At 48.3% G+C, this 18123-nt stretch overlaps 1 protein-coding gene across 2 annotated transcripts; it reads right to left on the reverse strand.

Annotated features, from left to right (window-relative positions):
* Positions 1-5506: 5506 nt before the first annotated feature.
* Positions 5507-16572, reverse strand: LOC100556535 (cyclic nucleotide-gated olfactory channel). Of its 2 annotated transcripts, none has more exons than XM_062963764.1 (7): positions 16487-16572; positions 15572-15732; positions 13168-13333; positions 11263-11358; positions 10907-11164; positions 8837-8943; positions 5507-7057 (listed from the first exon to the last, which is right to left on the reverse strand). In XM_062963764.1, the coding sequence occupies exons 3-7, from the start codon at positions 13284-13286 to the stop codon at positions 5610-5612; spliced, it is 2028 nt and encodes a 675-aa protein (XP_062819834.1). In that variant the 5' UTR covers positions 13287-13333; positions 15572-15732; positions 16487-16572; the 3' UTR covers positions 5507-5609. The 2 variants fall into 2 exon arrangements, with proteins under 2 accessions (XP_062819834.1, XP_062819833.1); XM_062963763.1 differs by having other exon boundaries at positions 16476-16570.
* Positions 16573-18123: the final 1551 nt, after the last annotated feature.

The following is an 18123-nucleotide window of genomic DNA, read 5'->3' on the forward strand; positions in this document are numbered from 1 at the left end:
TTGTTTTTGGGGGGGGGGGCACCAAAATTCTGTGTGCCTACACTTGAAATATATCTAGGGCCGGCTCTGACCCCAAATGAGGGTTATTTTGAGCCTAACAGCTCAGATTCCCTGACACAAAGCCACTTTCCTACTCCGGCAACAGAGATGGGCATTGGTGCAAAGAAAGGAACTCCACAAATCAAGTCAAAGCACAATTTCTTGGTCTTTGAAGTCACGAAATGGATGTACAGTAGAGTCTCACTTATCCAACATTAATGGGCTGGCAGAATGTTGGATAAGTGAATATGTTGAATAATAAGGAGAGATTAAGGAAAAGCCTATTAAACATCAAATTAGGTTATGATTTTACAAATTAAGCACCAAAACATCATGTAATACAACAAATTTGACAGAAAAGGTAGTTCAATACACAGTAATGCTATGTAGTAATTACTGTATTTAAGAATTTAGCACCAAAATATCATGATGTATTGAAAACATTGACTACAAAAACGCATTGGATAATCCAGAACGTTGGATAAGCGAGTGTTGGATAAGTGAGACTCTACTGTACCTCCAACCGAAATGGTTTCTGTTGGTGTCAGATCAGAGTAGAACAATATTTATTCAGCAAGTCTGTTTGATGGCACTCCAAATACAGTGGCATCTTAAGAAAATCACAGCAGGGACCAGTGAAGGCATCCCTGATAGCTGCTGGTTTATCCCACACCAAGCGGCCATTCTGCCTCCCTCACCAGGTGCTCGGCCCCCAGCCCAGGACATAGGGCCACCTTCATTCGCCCCCATTCACCTGCCAGGAGGCGGGAAGGAGCCTTGCTCTTCTTAAGTGTGTATGCACATGCCCACTGAGCGCAACCATTGTACAGGGACCCCCCCCCCCTCCTGCCTTGCCTGAATCTGCTGATGCATCTTCACCTCTGTGCTGGCCTTCCCCCCACCCCAATGCAGCGTCATCTTTTTGCTCCCACTTAAGTTTTTTAACATCTAGAATGTGATGTTGAAGATCATGATGATGTTGCAAAAACTCAAAGTAGCTCTGATCTGCTAAATGGATTTGGGGACCTTAGGTTTAGCTAAAAGTGCTCCCGCTGTCACTGTCCTTCCTTGCTGCTTGCTGACCTGAAAGGACAGGCTGCCCAACCAGTCTTTGGAATAGTGGCCAAGCAGCCCAAGGGCCCTCAGATGGTGGAAGAGACTGCCCTCTTTGCTCTTTGAGGCCAGGAAGAGGGTCCAGAGCCCACCCACGGGGACCACCCTCCCTCCCTTCCTGCCTCCCACCTCTGGGCAGCTTTTCCTGCCAAGAGGCGCTTTCCTTGTCATCCTCATCCACTGGTTTATGTTCTATCTCAGGTGTCCCCAAACTTTTAAAACAGGAGGCCAGTTCACGATCCTTTGGACCGTTGGAGGGCCAGACTATAGTTGGCCACTGAGCAATAAATAACAACAACAACAACAACAACAACAACAACAATAAAAAAGAGGGTTGGAAGAGACCCTTTGGGCCATTGAGTCCAATCCCCTTCTGCCTTTGTGCACCGAAAGCACAACCAAAGCATCCCTGACAGATGACCATCCAGCCTCAATGTTGTTGTTGTTGTTGTTATTATTATTATTATTATTATTATTATTAATAATAATAATAATAACAACAACAACAACAATAATAAAGAGGGTTGGAAGAGACCCCTTGGGCCATTTAGCCCAACCCCCTTTTGCCATTGTGCACCAAAAGCACAAGCAAAGCACCCCTGACAGATGGCCATCCAGCCTCAATGTTATTATTATTATTATTATTAATAATAATAATAATAATAATAATAACAACAACAATAATAATAAAGAGGATTGGAAGAGACCCCTTGGGCCATTTAGCCCAACCCCCTTTTGCCTTTGTGCACCAAAAGCACAAGCAAAGCACCCCTGATAGATGGCCACCCAGCCTCAATGTTATTAATAATAATAATAATAACAACAACAACAACAACAACAATAATAAAGAGGTTTGGAAGAGACCCCTTGGGCCATTTAGCCCAACCCCCTTTTGCCATTGTGCACCAAAAGCACAAGCAAAGCACCCCTGACGGATGGCCACCCAGCCTCAATGTAATAATAATAATAATAATAATAATAATAATAATAATAATAATAATAATAATAATGGTTGTAAGAGAAGAAGAGACCCCTTGGGTCACTTAGCCCAACCCCCTTTGCTCTTCTGCCGTGGTGGCTGGAAAAATAGCTTCGATGGGCCGCATCCGGCCCCCAGGCCTTAGATTGGGGACCCCTGTTCTATCCTGTGAAACATCAAAAAGCACTCTGCTCCATCATCCAGATGAGGCCTGGCATGAGAGAGCGGAGTATCATCAGAATAAAACTGTGGCTCTCCCTCTATGCGCACAGATCTAGCCACACACAGAGAAAGACAGGAAGGCAAAGAGAGAGCCTGTACCTGTGTTGGATGTCTTCAAGAACAACCTGGAGGCTGGAATCCCTGGCTAGCCCCCAACAAGGTGGTGCCCTTGGGAGGCAGGCCCTGGCTCCAGGAAAGGGGTCCATGTCCAGTGCACCCCCTCCTCCGGACTTTGCTCCGTGGGCCTTGCCTTGGGCCTCTTGGCGCAGCCAGGAGGGAGAGCATCCTAAGCAGGCAGCAGATTAGGTAGATTAGAGGGATGGGATCAGCACAGATCAGGCGAGAGATTAGGCGAAACTAGATTTGGGGAAAGAGATGAGATGGGATTGAACCCGGGGGGATTAGATTTGGGTGGCGCGAGGGGCGCGTTGGGAGGGAAGGAGGTTCCATGATGCTTCCAGCGCATTGAAACACATGCCTGGCCTGAGAGGGGAGCCAGGTGAAGGGGCCCCAAAAGCCAAGAGGGAGAGACTGGGAATGAGGGGGGGAAAGGGAGCCTGTCAAGGATGCTCTACACAAGAAAATAGCCTTCATTATGGGAAATTGGAGCCCCTGGTGGCACAGTGTGTTAAAGCACTACGCTGCTGAACTTGCAGACCAAAAGGTCCCAGGTTCAAATCCCGGGAGCAGAATCAGTGCCCGCTGTTAGCCCCAGCTCCTGCCAACCTAGCAGTTCGAAAACATGCAAATGTGAGTAGATCAATAGGTACCGCTCTGGCAGGAAGGTAACAGCACTCCATGCAGTCATGCTGGCCACATGACCTTGGAGATGTCTATGGACAATACCGGCTCTTTGGCTTAGAAATGGAGATGAGCACCAACCCCAGAGTTGGTCACAACTGGACTTAATGTCAGGGTAAACCTTTACCTTTACCTTTATGGGAAATTGATAGACTAGCAGGTAGGGTTTTAAGTCGAAGATCTCTTGGCCCATCCTCTCCCCGTCTGTCCTGCCCCCACTTTTTGATGTTTAGACTGATATTCTTAGGGTCACAGCTCCTTCTCAAATTTTCCAGCCCCCTTCCTGGAATTTTCCATTCTATCAGAATGAGCCTGATCCCTTTTATTTGTCATCCATGTCCTTGAAGAAAAATTTTGGGAACTTAGCTACTAGCTTCTGGCTCCTTACGTGTGGGACCTCATAGTTCCTCCTGATATTCACACCACTCAGTGAACATTGCACCCTCTCGCTCTTCTGAACCCCTGCTTCCCTGAGCCTTCGTCTTTGTCTTGGTCGCCACAGAAATGAGGGGTATTAGGAAGGGGGCACTGCCAGGAATGGGATGTGTTTGCTGGGCACCAAAAGGCCCAGAGCTTAGGGGTCATGAAAATAGAACCCCTAAGCCCCCCAAGTCCCTGGTCAACTCCTGCATTTTAAAGGGATTCCTGAGGGAGGGAGGGAGGGAGGGAGGGAGGGAAGAAGGAAGGAAGGAAGGAAGGAAGGAAGGAAGGAAGGAAGGAAGGAAGGAAGGAAGGAAGGAAGGACGGAAGGAAATTATGCAGCTTCCACTCTGAAAGTCTTCAGGAAGAGCCTGAAAACATGGCTCTTCATTCAGGCTTTTCAATAAGTACTGCCTATTTGCAATGATAAACTTCCCATACTAGTCTCAGGGTCCACCCCCCTTTTAAAGGTTTCTCCCCCATGATCTTATAGCACTTTAACTTCCACCATGTTTACAAGTCTGACTTAGTGCACTTTTGCCCAGTCCATTTTTATGACTCTATTGCTGTATTTTAACCTGTGTTTTATTAATGGTTGTCATTTTATTTATGTCTTTTTAAATTTTCATTTGCGTTGTTGTTCAGCTCCTGATGTTATTGTACTTTTGTTCTGCATTTGTAAGCCGCCCTGAGTCCCCACGGGGAAATGGAGGTGGGGTACAAGAGGTGGGGTACAAGAATAAAATTATTATTATTATTATTATTATTATTATTATTATTATTATTAGGAAGGAAGGAAGGAAGGAAGGAAGGAAGGAAGGAAGGAAGGAAGGAAGGAAGGAAGGAAGGAAGGAAGGAAGGAGAGGGGGTTCTGCCTGCCCCAGAGGGCAACACCTGGGCTTCATGGCCTGCCTTAACTCCCGAGTTCTCACCAGGGCTGTCCCTGCTTAGCTCCCAAGGCCAGGCAGGATCTGGTACCTTGAGGGCATTCATTTTGTTGGGCTTCATCCCTGGACTGCACAAGTCTCCTGTGTCATCAAGCCTCCAGTCCTCAATGAGTAGCTAGGCTAGAGACAGGCAAAGCTGAGGGATTCCTTTCCCCACATTCCTATGCTTCTTTCCTCCTCCTGCTAGCCACTGTCCCCCCCTTGATGATGTAGCAATGGAACTATGAGGGAACTTCCTTTTAAGTTTCATTGCCCTGGGCTAGCCATGTGGCCATTTGCCATTTTTTCAGACTTTTGCTTTTCTTTCTATGAGGATGCACATTTTGCCTCTCTCTAAGCAAAACTGTAGCTGCATGGACCTTTTTTACCCTTTTACCTCTTTAGAAGATGATATTAGTAAACTAGTTAGCTCCAAGACTTTTTCTATCAAGAATGTATTTTGTTTACTTCAATAAATATTTTTGAACCTAAAGTTCTTACTCTGCAATCCTAAGCCATCCTAAAGAGTGGAAGCTTATCCTAGCTCATCTCACATAAGTTTCTGCTGGTTATGAAGTTTACTTCTGGTACTCTGCTATATTTATGGTGGAATCGCCCCAACGGAGGGTTATTTTGAGCCTAACAGCACAGATTCCCCAAGACATTCTGGTGGAGGAAGCGGCTTCCCAGCCCAGAAACCGCATCTCTGCAAAGGGGGGGGGGGGGGGGGTCACACATTCCTGGAGGCAAGAGCTTCTGCAGGTGGGCTCTTGAAAGAGAAAGAGAGGAACCCCAGCCCAAACTCCCCCCCCCCCCCGCCCTACCTCGCATGGCTTGGTCTCAGCCCGTTCTGTGGAGCACAGTGCCCCCATGTGGCTCCTCTTCTGTTCCAGGAGGAAAGGAGGTGGGAGGGGTCCCCATATGTTGAGCCTGAGCCAAGCAGGGAAAGTGGGGGGCATTTGCGGGGGGGGGGGGGGGGAGGAAGAAGGCACAGTTGACTCGGGGCTTCTCGAAACCAGGTTTTAGTGCTCCAGGCTGGAGCCATCTTTCTTTTGCAAGGAGAGGGAGGTGTGGCTGCTGTAGCCCCTGTTGTGGCCCCTGTTGCATCCTCAGGGTCCGGTCTCCCCCTGAGCCCCTCCCGCCTCCTCCCCAGTTTCCGAGGGGCTGAGGGAGCCAAGAGAGAGGGGTCCCACATCTGGGCCTGGAGCGGTCCGTGCCTCGAGGGCAGCCACACGGCGCTTGAGCTTCCTCTGGGCCGTCTGATGCTCCTCCAGGAGGCGGCCGAGGCGGGTGTCCATGGTCTCCAGACTGCCCTGCAGCCGGTCCAGTTTCTGGTCCACGCTCAGACCCTCGGAGCCCCCCACCTCTCCATCCTCCGCTGCGGCCTCCTGGTCAAATAGGCCCTCCTTGAGCAGCAGTTCACGCCCACGTTCCTCCAGGAGCCGCTTGGCTTCAGGGTACTCAGCCAAGGTGGTCATGAGGTCCTCCTTGGAGAGGCAGAAGAGGTCAGAGTAGCCCACACTGCGGATGTTGGCGGTGCGGCGGTTGCCCATCTTGCTGCCGCGGATGTTGAGGATGCTGATCTCGCCAAAGCAGCAGCCGGCTGTGAGGACGGCCAGCCGGGTGACGCCATCATCGGCCACCACGGCCAGTTTGCCCTCTTTGACAATGTACATCTCGCGGCCCACGTCGCCCTTGCGGCACACATAGTCGCCAGGGCTGAAGACCTGTGGGCGCAGCTTGAGGACCAGCTCCACCAGCAGCCCGGCCTCACAGTCATGGAAGATGCGCACCTGCTTCAGGGTGGCCAGGTGCACGTGGATGGCGATCTCGGCTCGCAGTGCATCCGGCAGGCTCCGCAACACGTCCGCCTCATCAGCTGCTTTCTTGTGGGTCCACAGGTAGTCAAACCAGCGAATGACTTTGACCTCCAGCTTTTTGTCCACATTGCGGAAGTGCAGGTAGTGTTTGACAGCGTCCACTTTGGCCTGGAACTCAGTGCGTGCAGCAGTCGTGTTGGAGATGATGGAGCTCACATTACCCACAATGGAGGCGAAGATGAGCACGCCGATCAGGAAGTCGAAGATGACGAAGATGTACTCCACGTCACGCACCGGCGGCGGAGTCTCCCCAATGGTGGTCAGTGTCAGCGTGGACCAGTACAGGCAGTAGATGTACTCACGGGCCAGGTAGCCGTACTCTGGGTCCGAGATGTTGGGGTACACCCAGGTGTCCTCCCCGAAGCCGATGCCCTTGGAGATGGCATAATAGAAGCAGGCATTCCAGTGGATGATCACCAGGATGTACAGCACCATGTTGGCGATGCGGAAGAGGTTGGGCACGCTGGTTCGCGTCTCTGTTCGGTCGAAGAACTCAAACATCCGCAAAATGCGCAGCAGGCGGTTGAGGCGCAGCGCTGGGGCATGCACCCCAAACGCCAGGTAGCCCAGGTCTGTTGGCAACAGCGAGAGCATGTCTAGCTTGAATTGCCACGAGGCCACATAGTGCTCCCACAGCCGCTTGCCGTCCTTCACCAGCAGACCCTGCTCCAGGAAGCCTGGAAGGAAGGGAGAGGAAAAAGGTTGAAGAGTGGGCAAGGGGGAGGGGGGCACGTGTATTCCAGTCCCACCCCTCCCACACAAACACACAATCTGCCCCACGGTCAGAGGATGCCCTGCTCTCAGCCCGCCTGTTTTGACAATTCATTCACTCTGAAATTAAAAAAAAAAACCTGTTCCTGGTTTGAAAGTTTTATTTCCTGTTTAGTAGTGCAGTACTTGCCATATATACTCGAGTATAAGCTGACCCAAATATAAGCCGAGGCACCTAATTTTACCACAAAAAACTGGGAAAACTTATTGACTTGAGTGTAAGAAGAGGGTGGAAAATGCAGCAACTACTGGTAAATTTCAAAAATAAAAATAGATACCAATAACATTACATTAATGGAGGCATCCGTAGGTTAAATGTATGTGAATATTAACATAGGTAAAGGTAAAGGTTTCTCCCTGACATTAAGTCTAGTTGTGTCCAATTCTGGAGGGTGGTACTAATCTCCGTTTGTAAGCTGACGAGCCAGCATTGTCCATAGACACCTCCAAGGTCATGTGGACAGAATGACTGTATGGAGCACTGAAGCAGTACCTATTTATCTACTCACATTTTCATGTTTTCAAACTGATAGGTTGGCAGAGGCTGGATCTAACAGAGGAGCTCACCCCACTCCCTGGATTTGAACCGCTGACCTTTTGATCAGCAAGTTCCGCAGCTCAGCAGTTTAACCCACTGCGCCAATGGGGGCTCCAGAATATTTACATAAAACTGTAATTTAAGATAAGACTTTATTAAGATAAGACTGTCCAACTCTGATTACCCATATACTCAAGTATAAGCCAACCCGAATATAAGCCAAGGGGGGAGGGATTTATCCCTTAAAAGGGCTTTTTTTCATGTCAGAAGCAACCTGAGTTGCTTCTGGGGTGAGAGAATTGGCCGTCTGCAAGGACGTTGTCCAGGGGACGGCCGGATGTTTTACCATCCTTGTGGGAGGCTTCTCTCATGTCCCCTATTGGAGCTGGAGCTGATAGAGGGAGCTCATCCGCGCTCTCCCCGGGTGGGATTCGAACCTGGCAGCCTTCAGGTCAGCAACCCAACCTTCAAGTCACGAGGTTTTAATCCACTAGGCCATCTGGAGGCTCCATTATTTCTGTTTATATCTATATCCATAATAAAAGTGAAAACCCGCATGTGTGTATGTGGCAAGGGTGTCTGATCACACAGACAGCCTCTGGCTTCCACAAACAGGCTAAAAAGGGCTGAAAACTCAGATTATACAATACAAATACAATATTTTGAAAGTAGTTGTTGTAGTCCAGAAACTTCATTATTGCGGCTTCCAAAAACTATGTTGTAATTGGTTGAGATTCTGTGAGATATGCATTGAAAAACTAGAGCAAAATGTGTTGCAGGATGTCTCGCCCGTGAAAACAAAGTTTTTTTTGCAGTTTAATCAAATTTCCCCATGTTTTTATGATAGAACCAATTAGGAAATTACATTTAAAACCCAGGAACCTAAAATCGTGATATATATAGTGTATTAGGGCGGAGGCCTTTGCCCTGCATGAATGCCCACATTCTGATGGGCAATTTTGCAAAACTTGTTATGAACCAGTGAAGGGTGATCAATTTTTCAGGAAGGATCCCTATTTCAGAATCACTGTTGACTGGACACTTTCTAGGGGCCATTTTTGCCTCCCTCTGCCCCTCCCAGCCCCATATATTTCCTCCAAATGCAGAGGTGTGTATCCCGTTCCCACACCCCTCTTCAAATGCTCACCTGTGCGCACCTGGACAGCCATGTCAGCCAAGTAGATTAGGTCAGATAGATAGTCGAGGACCAACCAGTAGCGCAGGTACCTCCTCTGGAGCTCATTGAAGCAGGCGCTGCAGGGAGAGGGACCTCCTGGTGACCCTGGGAAGGGACAACCACCTTCTCACTCCCCCCCCCCCCCCCAATCCAGATGCTCCTTCCAGGAGGGTTTGAAGGGAAGGGAAAAATATCAAAACCAGAGAGAGATAAACGGTTTAGACGAGGAGGGTGGCTTGAAAGGGGGAAAGAACAAAGCAACAAAAAGAAGGAGATAGATGAAAGAGGACTTGATGACCTGAAAGCCGGGAAGAGGGGAAATTGTTGTTGAAGGCTTTCATGGCTGGAATCACTGGGTTGCTGTGAGGATTCTGGGCTGAATAGCCATGTTGCAGAAGCATTGTCTCCTGACATTTTGCCCACATCTATGACAGGCATCCTCAGAGGTGGTGAGGTTTATTGGAAACTTGGCAAGAGAGGTTTACAAATTTGTGGAATGTTCAGGGTGGGAGAAATAACTTTTGTCTGTTGGAACCAGTGTGAATGTTGCAATTAGCCACCATGATTAGCATTGAAAAGCCTTGCAGTTTCAAGGCCTGGCTGATTACTGCATGGGGGAATCCTTTGTTGGGAGGTGTTAGCTGGTCCTGATTGTTTCCTGTCTGGAATTACCCTGTTTTCTGAGAGGTGTTCTTTATTTACTGTCCTGATTTTAGAGTTTTTTAATACTGGTAGGCAGATTTTGTTCATTTTCATGGTTTCCTCCTTTCTATTGAAATTGTCCACATACTTGTGGATTTCTATGGCTTCTCTGTTTAGTTGTGAGAGTGGTCCAGCATTTCTGTGTACTCAAATAATATGCTGTGCCCAGGTTAGTTCATCAGATGTTCTGCTATGACTGACTTCTCTGGTTGAGCTAGTCTGCAGTGCTGTTTTATGTTCCTTGATTCGTGTCTGGGCAATGCTGCTGTGTTTGGTGCTCCCTCTGCACTGTCTGCAGACTTGTCCAAAGCTGAACGGTATACAGTAGACTCCTGCAGAGGTGAGAGGATCCCTCATGTACTTTTCTGAACGTAGCATTTGTTGGCTTTTCTTAGTGGGTCTATAGATAATTTGTAGGTTGTGTTTCTTCATCAGCTTCCCTATTCAGACAGTGGTTCCCTTGATGTATGTAGAACACTTTTCCTCTGTCTTTCCTCTTGTGGCTTGTTCTTGGCCTTGTAACTTTTTTGATGTCTTCTGAAACCAAAACTGGGCTCTACAGGCCTTACTTACTTACTTTACTTACTTACTTACTTAGGCGATTCCTTGTAGTTTGAGGATGATGGTCTTTCAGTCGTGGGGTCTTGAGGATGGTTCCTTAGGTGGCTGAAGAGATCTATTCTTGACCCGCATGTTCTCCCGCAATGAGGACATCGGTTTCCAGGTGGAAGGCGGTCCCGGTCAGGGTTGGCTTGATGGGCCTTCCTCTTGGCATGTTTCTCCCTTAAGCCTTCAATTTGTGCCTCTTCCAACTCTGCAGCACTGCTGGTCACAGCTAACCTCCAATTAGAGCGTTCAAGGGCCAGGGCTTCCCAGTTGTCAGTGTCTATGCCACAGTTTTTAAGGTTGGCTTTAAGCCAATGGATACTACAGGCCAATGGATACTTGACCACAGACACCTCCCAACAAAGAATTTCTCCAGGCAGGAAGCAGCCAGGCTCTGAAGCTTCAAGGCTTTTTAATGGTAATCAAGGTGATTAATTAAAACATTCATATTTGCCTCTAACAGAAAAGAGTTATTTCTCTCACCTTGGACATTATTCCACAGAGATATTATACATCACTTGCCTAGTTTCCAACAGACCTCATAACCTCACAGGATGCCTGCCATAGATGTGGGCGAAACATCAAGAGAGCGTGCTTCAGGAACATGGCCATACAGCCCGGAAAACTCACAGCAACCCAGTCTACCGGCTGTTAGAGATTGTGGGGGTTGAAGTCCAAAACAGGTGGAGGAGGGCCGGAGTTTGCCCATGCCGGGGCCCCGCGCCTGCTCACCGGGCGATCAGCGCGGTCCAGTTGTAGAGGATGGGGACGGTGATGACCAGGAGCCAGCGGTAGTATTGCTTCCCGGCGGGGTCCAGCACGACTGCCTTCTTCCTCCGCTCTTGGTCCAGGAGGTCCTCCCCGCTCTCGGCGGACAAGCCCTGCGGGTGGGGCCCCCAGAAGCGCACCAGGAAGGAGTCCCGCCGCTCCTCGCTCCGCTTCAGGCCTTGGTTGAACCAACCGCGGAGCTGCCGCACCAGCTGGGAGACCCTGCGACGGGGCGGGAGGGGGCGGGGTCAGGACTAAGGAAGGCCCGCCCCTCCCCTCCCCTCCCCTCCCCTCCCCTCCCTCTCCCCCTTCCCCCTTACCTGGAGGGCTCCTTGGGCTTCTCTGCGGTGCTGGGTCTCCCCTTGCCCGGAATGGAGGGGGAAGAGGAGGCGTCCTGGGGGGCGCTGCAGGGCTTTCTAGGAAGAAGGAAGATGTGAAGGTCCCTCAGACTCAGGCATGGAAGCCAAAGAGTCTTTAAGCCGCCCTGAGTCCCCTAGGGGAGAAGGGCGGGGTAGAAATATTGGAAATAAATAAATAAATATATAAAAGAGTGATGGAATCCCGGCGACCGACAAAACAACAAAACTAAAGGCCCCCCAACCTCGAAATTTGACAACACAACCCATCATCCACGCCTCCAGGTTGATATAACAAAAAGAAAAGAAAAATATTTTTATCAATTGTTGCCAGTTAGAAGGCTAAGCTCCACCCACTTGGTCTCCTAGCAACCCACTCAGCCCAGGGGACCCTTTACCTAACTTCCACCAATTCCTCAATACTTTATTTCCCATACCACCATACTTCGTCACAGCAACGCGTGGCCGGGCACAGCTAGTAAATAAATAAAGAGCCCTCTGAGGAGCCCCTTGGATCCCTTGCATCTCATTTTTCTTCCTGATCTACGCATCCTTCTGCTAACACTTTCTGCATGGCAAAATGGGGTTGGACTGGAAGGCCCAGTCTTGGGGTCTCTTCCAATTGTTGGGAATCTATGAGCGGTTAGACTCAAAAAATAACCCTCTTTCGCTGGTGATTCCTCAAAAATACAGCAGAGTGGCAGAACCACCATTCATAAGCAGCAGAAACTTTTGTTTCTTAGGATGGCAAAGGATTGCAAAGTCTCCTTAAAAGTTCAAAAAAGCATTTATTGAGGTAAAAAGAAATCCATTGTGGATAGAAAAGGTCTTGGAGCTAACTAGCTCTCTAAGCTAGCACTAAGGAAGGTAAGCAGGTAAAAAATAACAAAAATATCTAAATACAGTAGAGTCTCACTTATCCAAGCTAAACGGGCCGGCAGAAGCTTGGATAAGCGAATATCTTGGATAATAAGGAGGGATTAAGGAAAAGCCTATTAAAACATGTTGTAATTACTGTATTTACGAATTTAGCACCAAAATATCACGATATATTGAAAACATTGACTACAAAAATGGCTTGGATAATCCAGAAGCTTGGATAAGCGAGGCTTGGATTAGTGAGACTCTACCGTAGCTACATTTTGCCAGGAGAGTGGAAAAATGTGTTCTTCTTAGAATGAAGACAAAAGAGGAAGAGATATGGCTACTGACCGCATGGTGGAGCCTCCGGTGGCCTAGGGGATAAAAGCCTTGTGACTTGAAGGTTGGGTTGCTGACCTGAAGGCTGCCAGGTTCGAATCCCCCCCCCCCCCGGGGAGAGCGCGGATGAGCTCCCTCTATCAGCTCTAGCTCCACTCTCTCTTAATAATAATAATAATAATAATAATAATAATAATAATAGGTAAAGGTAAAGGTTTTCCCCTGACATTAAGTCTAATCATGTCCGACTCTGGGGGTTGGTGCTCCATCTCTATTTTTAAGCCAAAGAGCCGACGTTGTGTATAGACACCTCCAAGGTCATGTGGCCATTGGCATGACTGCATGGAGTGCCATTACCTTCCCACTAGAGTCGTACTTATTGATCTACTCACATTTGCATGTTTTCTAACTGCTAGGTTGGCAGAAGATGGGGCTCACCCCGCTCCCCGGATTCGAAACACCGTCCTTTCGTAACTAAGGCATGGACCACTGAGGCCTGTTCCCTTATCTTGCCCTTCCTCTCACTGGGGCTTTGGCCCCACAACTCCCGGGAGGTCTTCTCCCCAATCTCAGGCACAGGCCCCCGCCCACTTTTGCCTTCCTCCCCTGCTCAGTTCCCTGGAGCATGTGCAGAGTGCATTGGCCTCGCTAAAGCCAACCAACCCCAACCTGCAGCTGTGGTCGCTGAACTGGGTCCATTCCTTCAGGGAGGCCCTCCTAGCTGGCACTGTCGGGCAGTGGTTGGCATCGGGGTTGGCCTGGGTGGCCTGGCTTTCCTCTGCCGCCATCCTCTGCAATGTAAGGCAGGGGCACCACCTCTTCAGCACCACCAGAACTGTCAGGAGAACAGAGAGAGTTTCTTTTTCAACACAAGGACTTTCCAAGTCTAACCATTTAGTCAGTGTCCTTTGGCCAGGCAACACAATGGCAGTGTGAGCTTGCTTTCACTAGGCCCCCTCCCCAGATGGGACCCCTGGGAGCCCCTATTGAAAACAGCAACCTCCCAAGCCTTTTACTATTTATTTGTGAAATATATATATTTGCTAATCTGTATTCTATGTGTATGTTGATTTACCAGTTTGACAGTACCTCTTTGGTGTGGGAGGGGTTATAGACATGCAATTGTACTGAGCATGTTCAGACGCAGGACTCCATTTTATATTCAGTTTGCTTTAGATCTCAGTGGAGGTGGATGCATGCTTGCTTATGGACTTCAGTGAATACAATTATACCTAAAGACTATGGACTATTGATTAAGAAAGATACCCTGTGTACTCAACACAGAGAACTACATCTTATTCATAACTGAACTTTAATAAGAAATGTGCCTGTATGGTGAATTAATATAAGATGTTTGTGAGTAAAACTAGATACGTTATTTTTCAAAAAAGACTTTTAAAAAATCTCTGAGTGCATATTTTAAACTAAGAGGTTTCAAGGGAGTGTATGTCATTTGGGCAACTGCAACTGCAATTTCAACTTCAAAGAAACTGCCATCCTCTGCTGACCAAATATATGCTTGTAGTGGCATGTCTTTGTCCTTGGCAGTTCAAAGACATGGTTCTTCGGTTTAACTGCTGAGTTACCTGTGTACCATTACATGAATGCTTATGAATATTTCTTGTTTAAAGGGTTGATTTCTAACAAGGTCAGGTTTTGTTGACTAGTGGCTTTCAAAAGATGGTCTCCACATGTTCAAGGGGATTCACATTTGCCAAATGGATATGACATAATTTTTCTTTTTCTATTAGGTTATGATTGCCATTTATTTCCAAGGGGATATGTGCCCAGGGACTGGGTGCAGTTATTTCCAATAGCCACCCCCCTCTTCACCCAGTTGAACCAGAAGTTTGAGGGAAGAGCTATTCCTGCTGTACACACGCATGGACACAAATATATGCACATAGACGCACAGAAAGGGATCCAGAGCAAGACTGATTGGTCAAGAACCCCTCAGTCACCCTATAGTCTCTCTTGCGCCCCCTTCCTGCTCCCTGTTAGCATTGTTCAAGGCTTCTCCCAAAGGCTTTCATCTTTAGTGCTGTTGTTGTTGCTATAGTAACAGCATGCTCCTCAGGGCCCTCCCTCCCTGGCAACAGGTGTGCAATACTCCCATACGTCATTCACCCCCAGAGGCCCAGACCAAGCTCCAGGCACTTCTTCCATGAGGCTTTGCCCACTTCTTGGGGGGAGTCAAAAGGGGAGGGGACAACAAAGGCCAGTGGTAGAACAAGGCCGCTCCCAAATCTCCCATGCTAACAACCCCTAGACAGGTTTTAGGGGTCCAGACTTGCTGAACAGAAGAAGTGGCACCATCAGCCCCATCCAACGCTGAGGCTTAATGTAAGAAATGGGGCCATGAAGCACATGCCTGGCTAGGATTCAACTCTGGTCATTCTTGGAGCTCCCAATCTGTGGTTGAATGGGGAGGAGGCTATCTATCGTGAGACCCCAGGAGCCCAGTCTCGACTTCTGGTTCAGCAGCTTGGCTGGGTGGTCTTCCTCCTCTTGGGTGCCAAAGGCCACCTTGTGCCCACCGGGAGCAACGCAGGATCCAGCCTCCCCATCTCCTGGCATGTGGGCACATCGCCAGGCTCTCCGTGTTTGAAGAACAAGCAGAAAAAGCCCCTGGAGGCCCCAAGGATAGCATCCCTCTTCTAATTTTCTCTCCAAGTTGGTCCAAACTTAAATACTTGTTGAAGGGCAGGAAAGAGTGTGAGAGAGAGCACACATGTAAATGCAGCAGCCAAGAAGGAGCCCCCAGCGGCACGATGGGTTAAACCCTTGTGCCGGCAGGACTGCTGACCAAGAATCCAAGGAGAGCGGATGACCTCCCTTTGTCAGCCCCAGCTCCCCATGTGGGGACATGCGAGAAGCCTCCCACAAGGATGGTAAAATATCAAAACATCTGAGCATCCCCTGGGCAACATCCTTACAGACAGCCAATTCTCTCACACCAGAAGCGACTTGCAGTTTCTCCTGACACACAAAAAAAGCAGCCAGGAAGAAGAGTATCGGGCCCAATAGACCCACACTCACACACACACCGCACCTTTCCAAAGACTGGGCTTACCTCTGTGTCACAGGCCAAGCTAAAGTCTCCAGTCGTAACTCAGGCTTCGCTCCCTACATGTTTTGAGGAGTCCACAGGGGACTGTTGTTGAGTCCAGAGGAGCCACAGACATTCTGGCCTTGTTCAGATGGAACTACAAAGGAAAATTGGTTTCCCTGGAACTACAAAGACAAGTATCCACAAAAAAATTGAAATGTCATTAAACACATATTTAGTTCATTGCATCTATATGAATACAAAATTAAATAAAGCCATGGCTATACAGTAAAACATAAGACTGTTACATTCACAGTAAAAGGAATATTTTTCTCCCGAAAGATCAATTGCCTCCTCTTCTCATTTACACAATAATTCATCTTATTTCTCTACTAAGAAATAGTAGACTCCAAATTCACAACCGGTTTCGACTCAAGAGAGTCTCCATCAGGTGGAATGTAGTCTATTATCTGTGTTGTTGTCCCAGAAATTTCTGTGAGTATAATTTTTACATTATCTTTGTTATGTATATGGTATGTCTCATGCAACTATGTGCATTTTAAATAACCTTTAGCCACTATATATGTTCCCTATAGGATCCATATTATCAGAAAAACAACATAAATAAAAGACTACATTCCACCTGATGAAGATGCTCTTGAGTTGAAACCAGTTGTGAATTTGGAGTCTACTATTTCTTGGTAAGGAAATAAGATGAATTATTGTGTGTATGAGAAGAGGAGGCCATTTTGAGAGTAAAATATTCTTTTTTCTTAGTAAAAAAAATAAGAACAATTATTGTCCTGTTCAGGTGAATGCCATCAGTTGCCAAAGAGGCCTGAGCTTCATGGAGGAAGAGAAAAAAGTGGGGGTTGAGGAGTGAAACACAGTCTCTTTTACCCCCCCCCCCCAAAGACTCTTGCCGCACCCCACATGCACCGAGGAGCAGCTCAGCTGAGAGATCCACAGGCAGAGGACTCCATGCGGACATGTGCACCTGTGTCACAATCACATCCCTGTGATGGACAAAGCAAAGAACATTCAGGGCAGTTAGAAGCATCCATTGGAACCAGAGAGAGAAAGGTAAATGGTGGGGCGGGGGGTTCCTGCCCCAGTCAAAGTCTCCAGCCAATAATTAATGTCACTTGGGGATACATTTGGGAGTTGTCACCTGGTGAGGCTCCGCACAGGGAAGACCCTTCCCCAATTCTGCAGCACCCGCCCTCCTGGCTGGATCCACTTCTCCAAAGCAGCCACTTCCTGGTCCTTTTGGGGTCCTCACTCATTTGGAAATAAAAAAGACACCGCCAACTCTCTATGTACAAAAAAATGCCCAATGGCACAGAATAAAAAAACAAAGGTTCCCCCACCCACTCATACTCTGGATGTGCAATAATGCCTCACATTTACCCACCAGTCAGATGCATTGGGCACACGCAAGAGGGGCTGGTTGGTAGTATCCATTCTCCATATTTCCTTCCCACTGGGTCTTCAAGAGGATGCAGCTGGAACCGGCTCAGGATTCATCCCAAGTACCCAGGAGGGTCAGCCCAAGAGGGACGGGGGCAATGGCTTTCCTCTGAACTGGCTTTGCCCAAGGCAAACCTCTTGGGCTGGACAAGGAGCCGGGTCCTGTGCATCGGTTGCCTCCCAGCCTGAGCAATGGCGCCGCAGCAACAGGTGCAACCTCTGCTACAACGTGCGCCCAGGGGATGCAAGGGGAGTCACACACAAGCACATGCAGCCGCTCTGACACTGTGGCCCCACCCTTGCCAGTCCCTGAATCCTCAAGCAACTCATTTCAGTTGGCTGCCCTCTAACCAGGTAAAGAAAACTGCGCTGGTTTTTTAAATCTATTAAAACCCATCCAGTTAATCGATCAGTTTGCATTGGAGCCGGATGCCTCATCAAACTACAAATCCCAGGATTACATAGCATTGGGCAATGACAATTAAATTAGAGGTGACATCCCTCGAATAAAAGCTCCAGGTGCTCCTGAAGCAGCTTCTCCTATTTCTTTGGCTCTGCACTAAAATTACCCTAATTTTACAAATCTAATTCACACCCTGGAGTCCCAGTGGCGCAGTGTGTTAAAGCACTGAGCTGCTGAACTTGCAGACCGAAAGGTCCCAGGTTCAAATCCCGGGAGCAGAGTGAGCACCCACTGTTAGCTCCAGCTTCTGCCAACCTAGCAGTTCGAAAACATGCCAATGTGAGATCAGTAGGTACCACTCCGGCAGGAAGGTAACGGTGCTCCATGCAGTCATGCCGGCCACATGACCTAGAGGTGTCTATGGACAATGCTTGCTCTTCGGCTTAGAAATGGAGATGAGCACCAACCCCCAGAGTCGGACACGACTGGACTTAACGTCAGGGGAAACCTTTACCTTTACCTAATGCACACCCTAATTTTATCAAGTAATTTAGCCAAAAAAGGTGAGCATTAGATTCAAGTAAATACAGTAACTGATAGCAAGAAACAACTGACTCCCTTGGCTTGCTCATTATGATGCCATCACTCACTCCATATGTGTGTGGTTCTGAAACACAGATTCCTGCTGTCCTGCAGTGCTGTG

This window comes from Anolis carolinensis, unplaced genomic scaffold (assembly GCF_035594765.1).
Source record: "Anolis carolinensis isolate JA03-04 unplaced genomic scaffold, rAnoCar3.1.pri scaffold_12, whole genome shotgun sequence".
NCBI classification, from domain to species: Eukaryota; Metazoa; Chordata; class Lepidosauria; order Squamata; family Dactyloidae; genus Anolis; species Anolis carolinensis.

What these genes read in the sequence shown, in the direction of transcription:
- LOC100556535 (XM_062963764.1), bottom strand. Translation starts at nt 13,286, where the DNA reads ATGGCGGCAGAGGAAAGCCAGGCCACCCAGGCCAACCCCGATGCCAAC. An exon ending in TTCAGCGACCACAGCTGCAG is followed by an intron (nt 11,359 to 13,167) that starts GTTGGGGTTGGT and finishes CCTTCTTCCTAG; the next exon opens with AAAGCCCTGCAGCGCCCCCC. An exon ending in AAGCCCAAGGAGCCCTCCAG is followed by an intron (nt 11,165 to 11,262) that starts GTAAGGGGGAAG and finishes GCCCCGTCGCAG; the next exon opens with GGTCTCCCAGCTGGTGCGGC.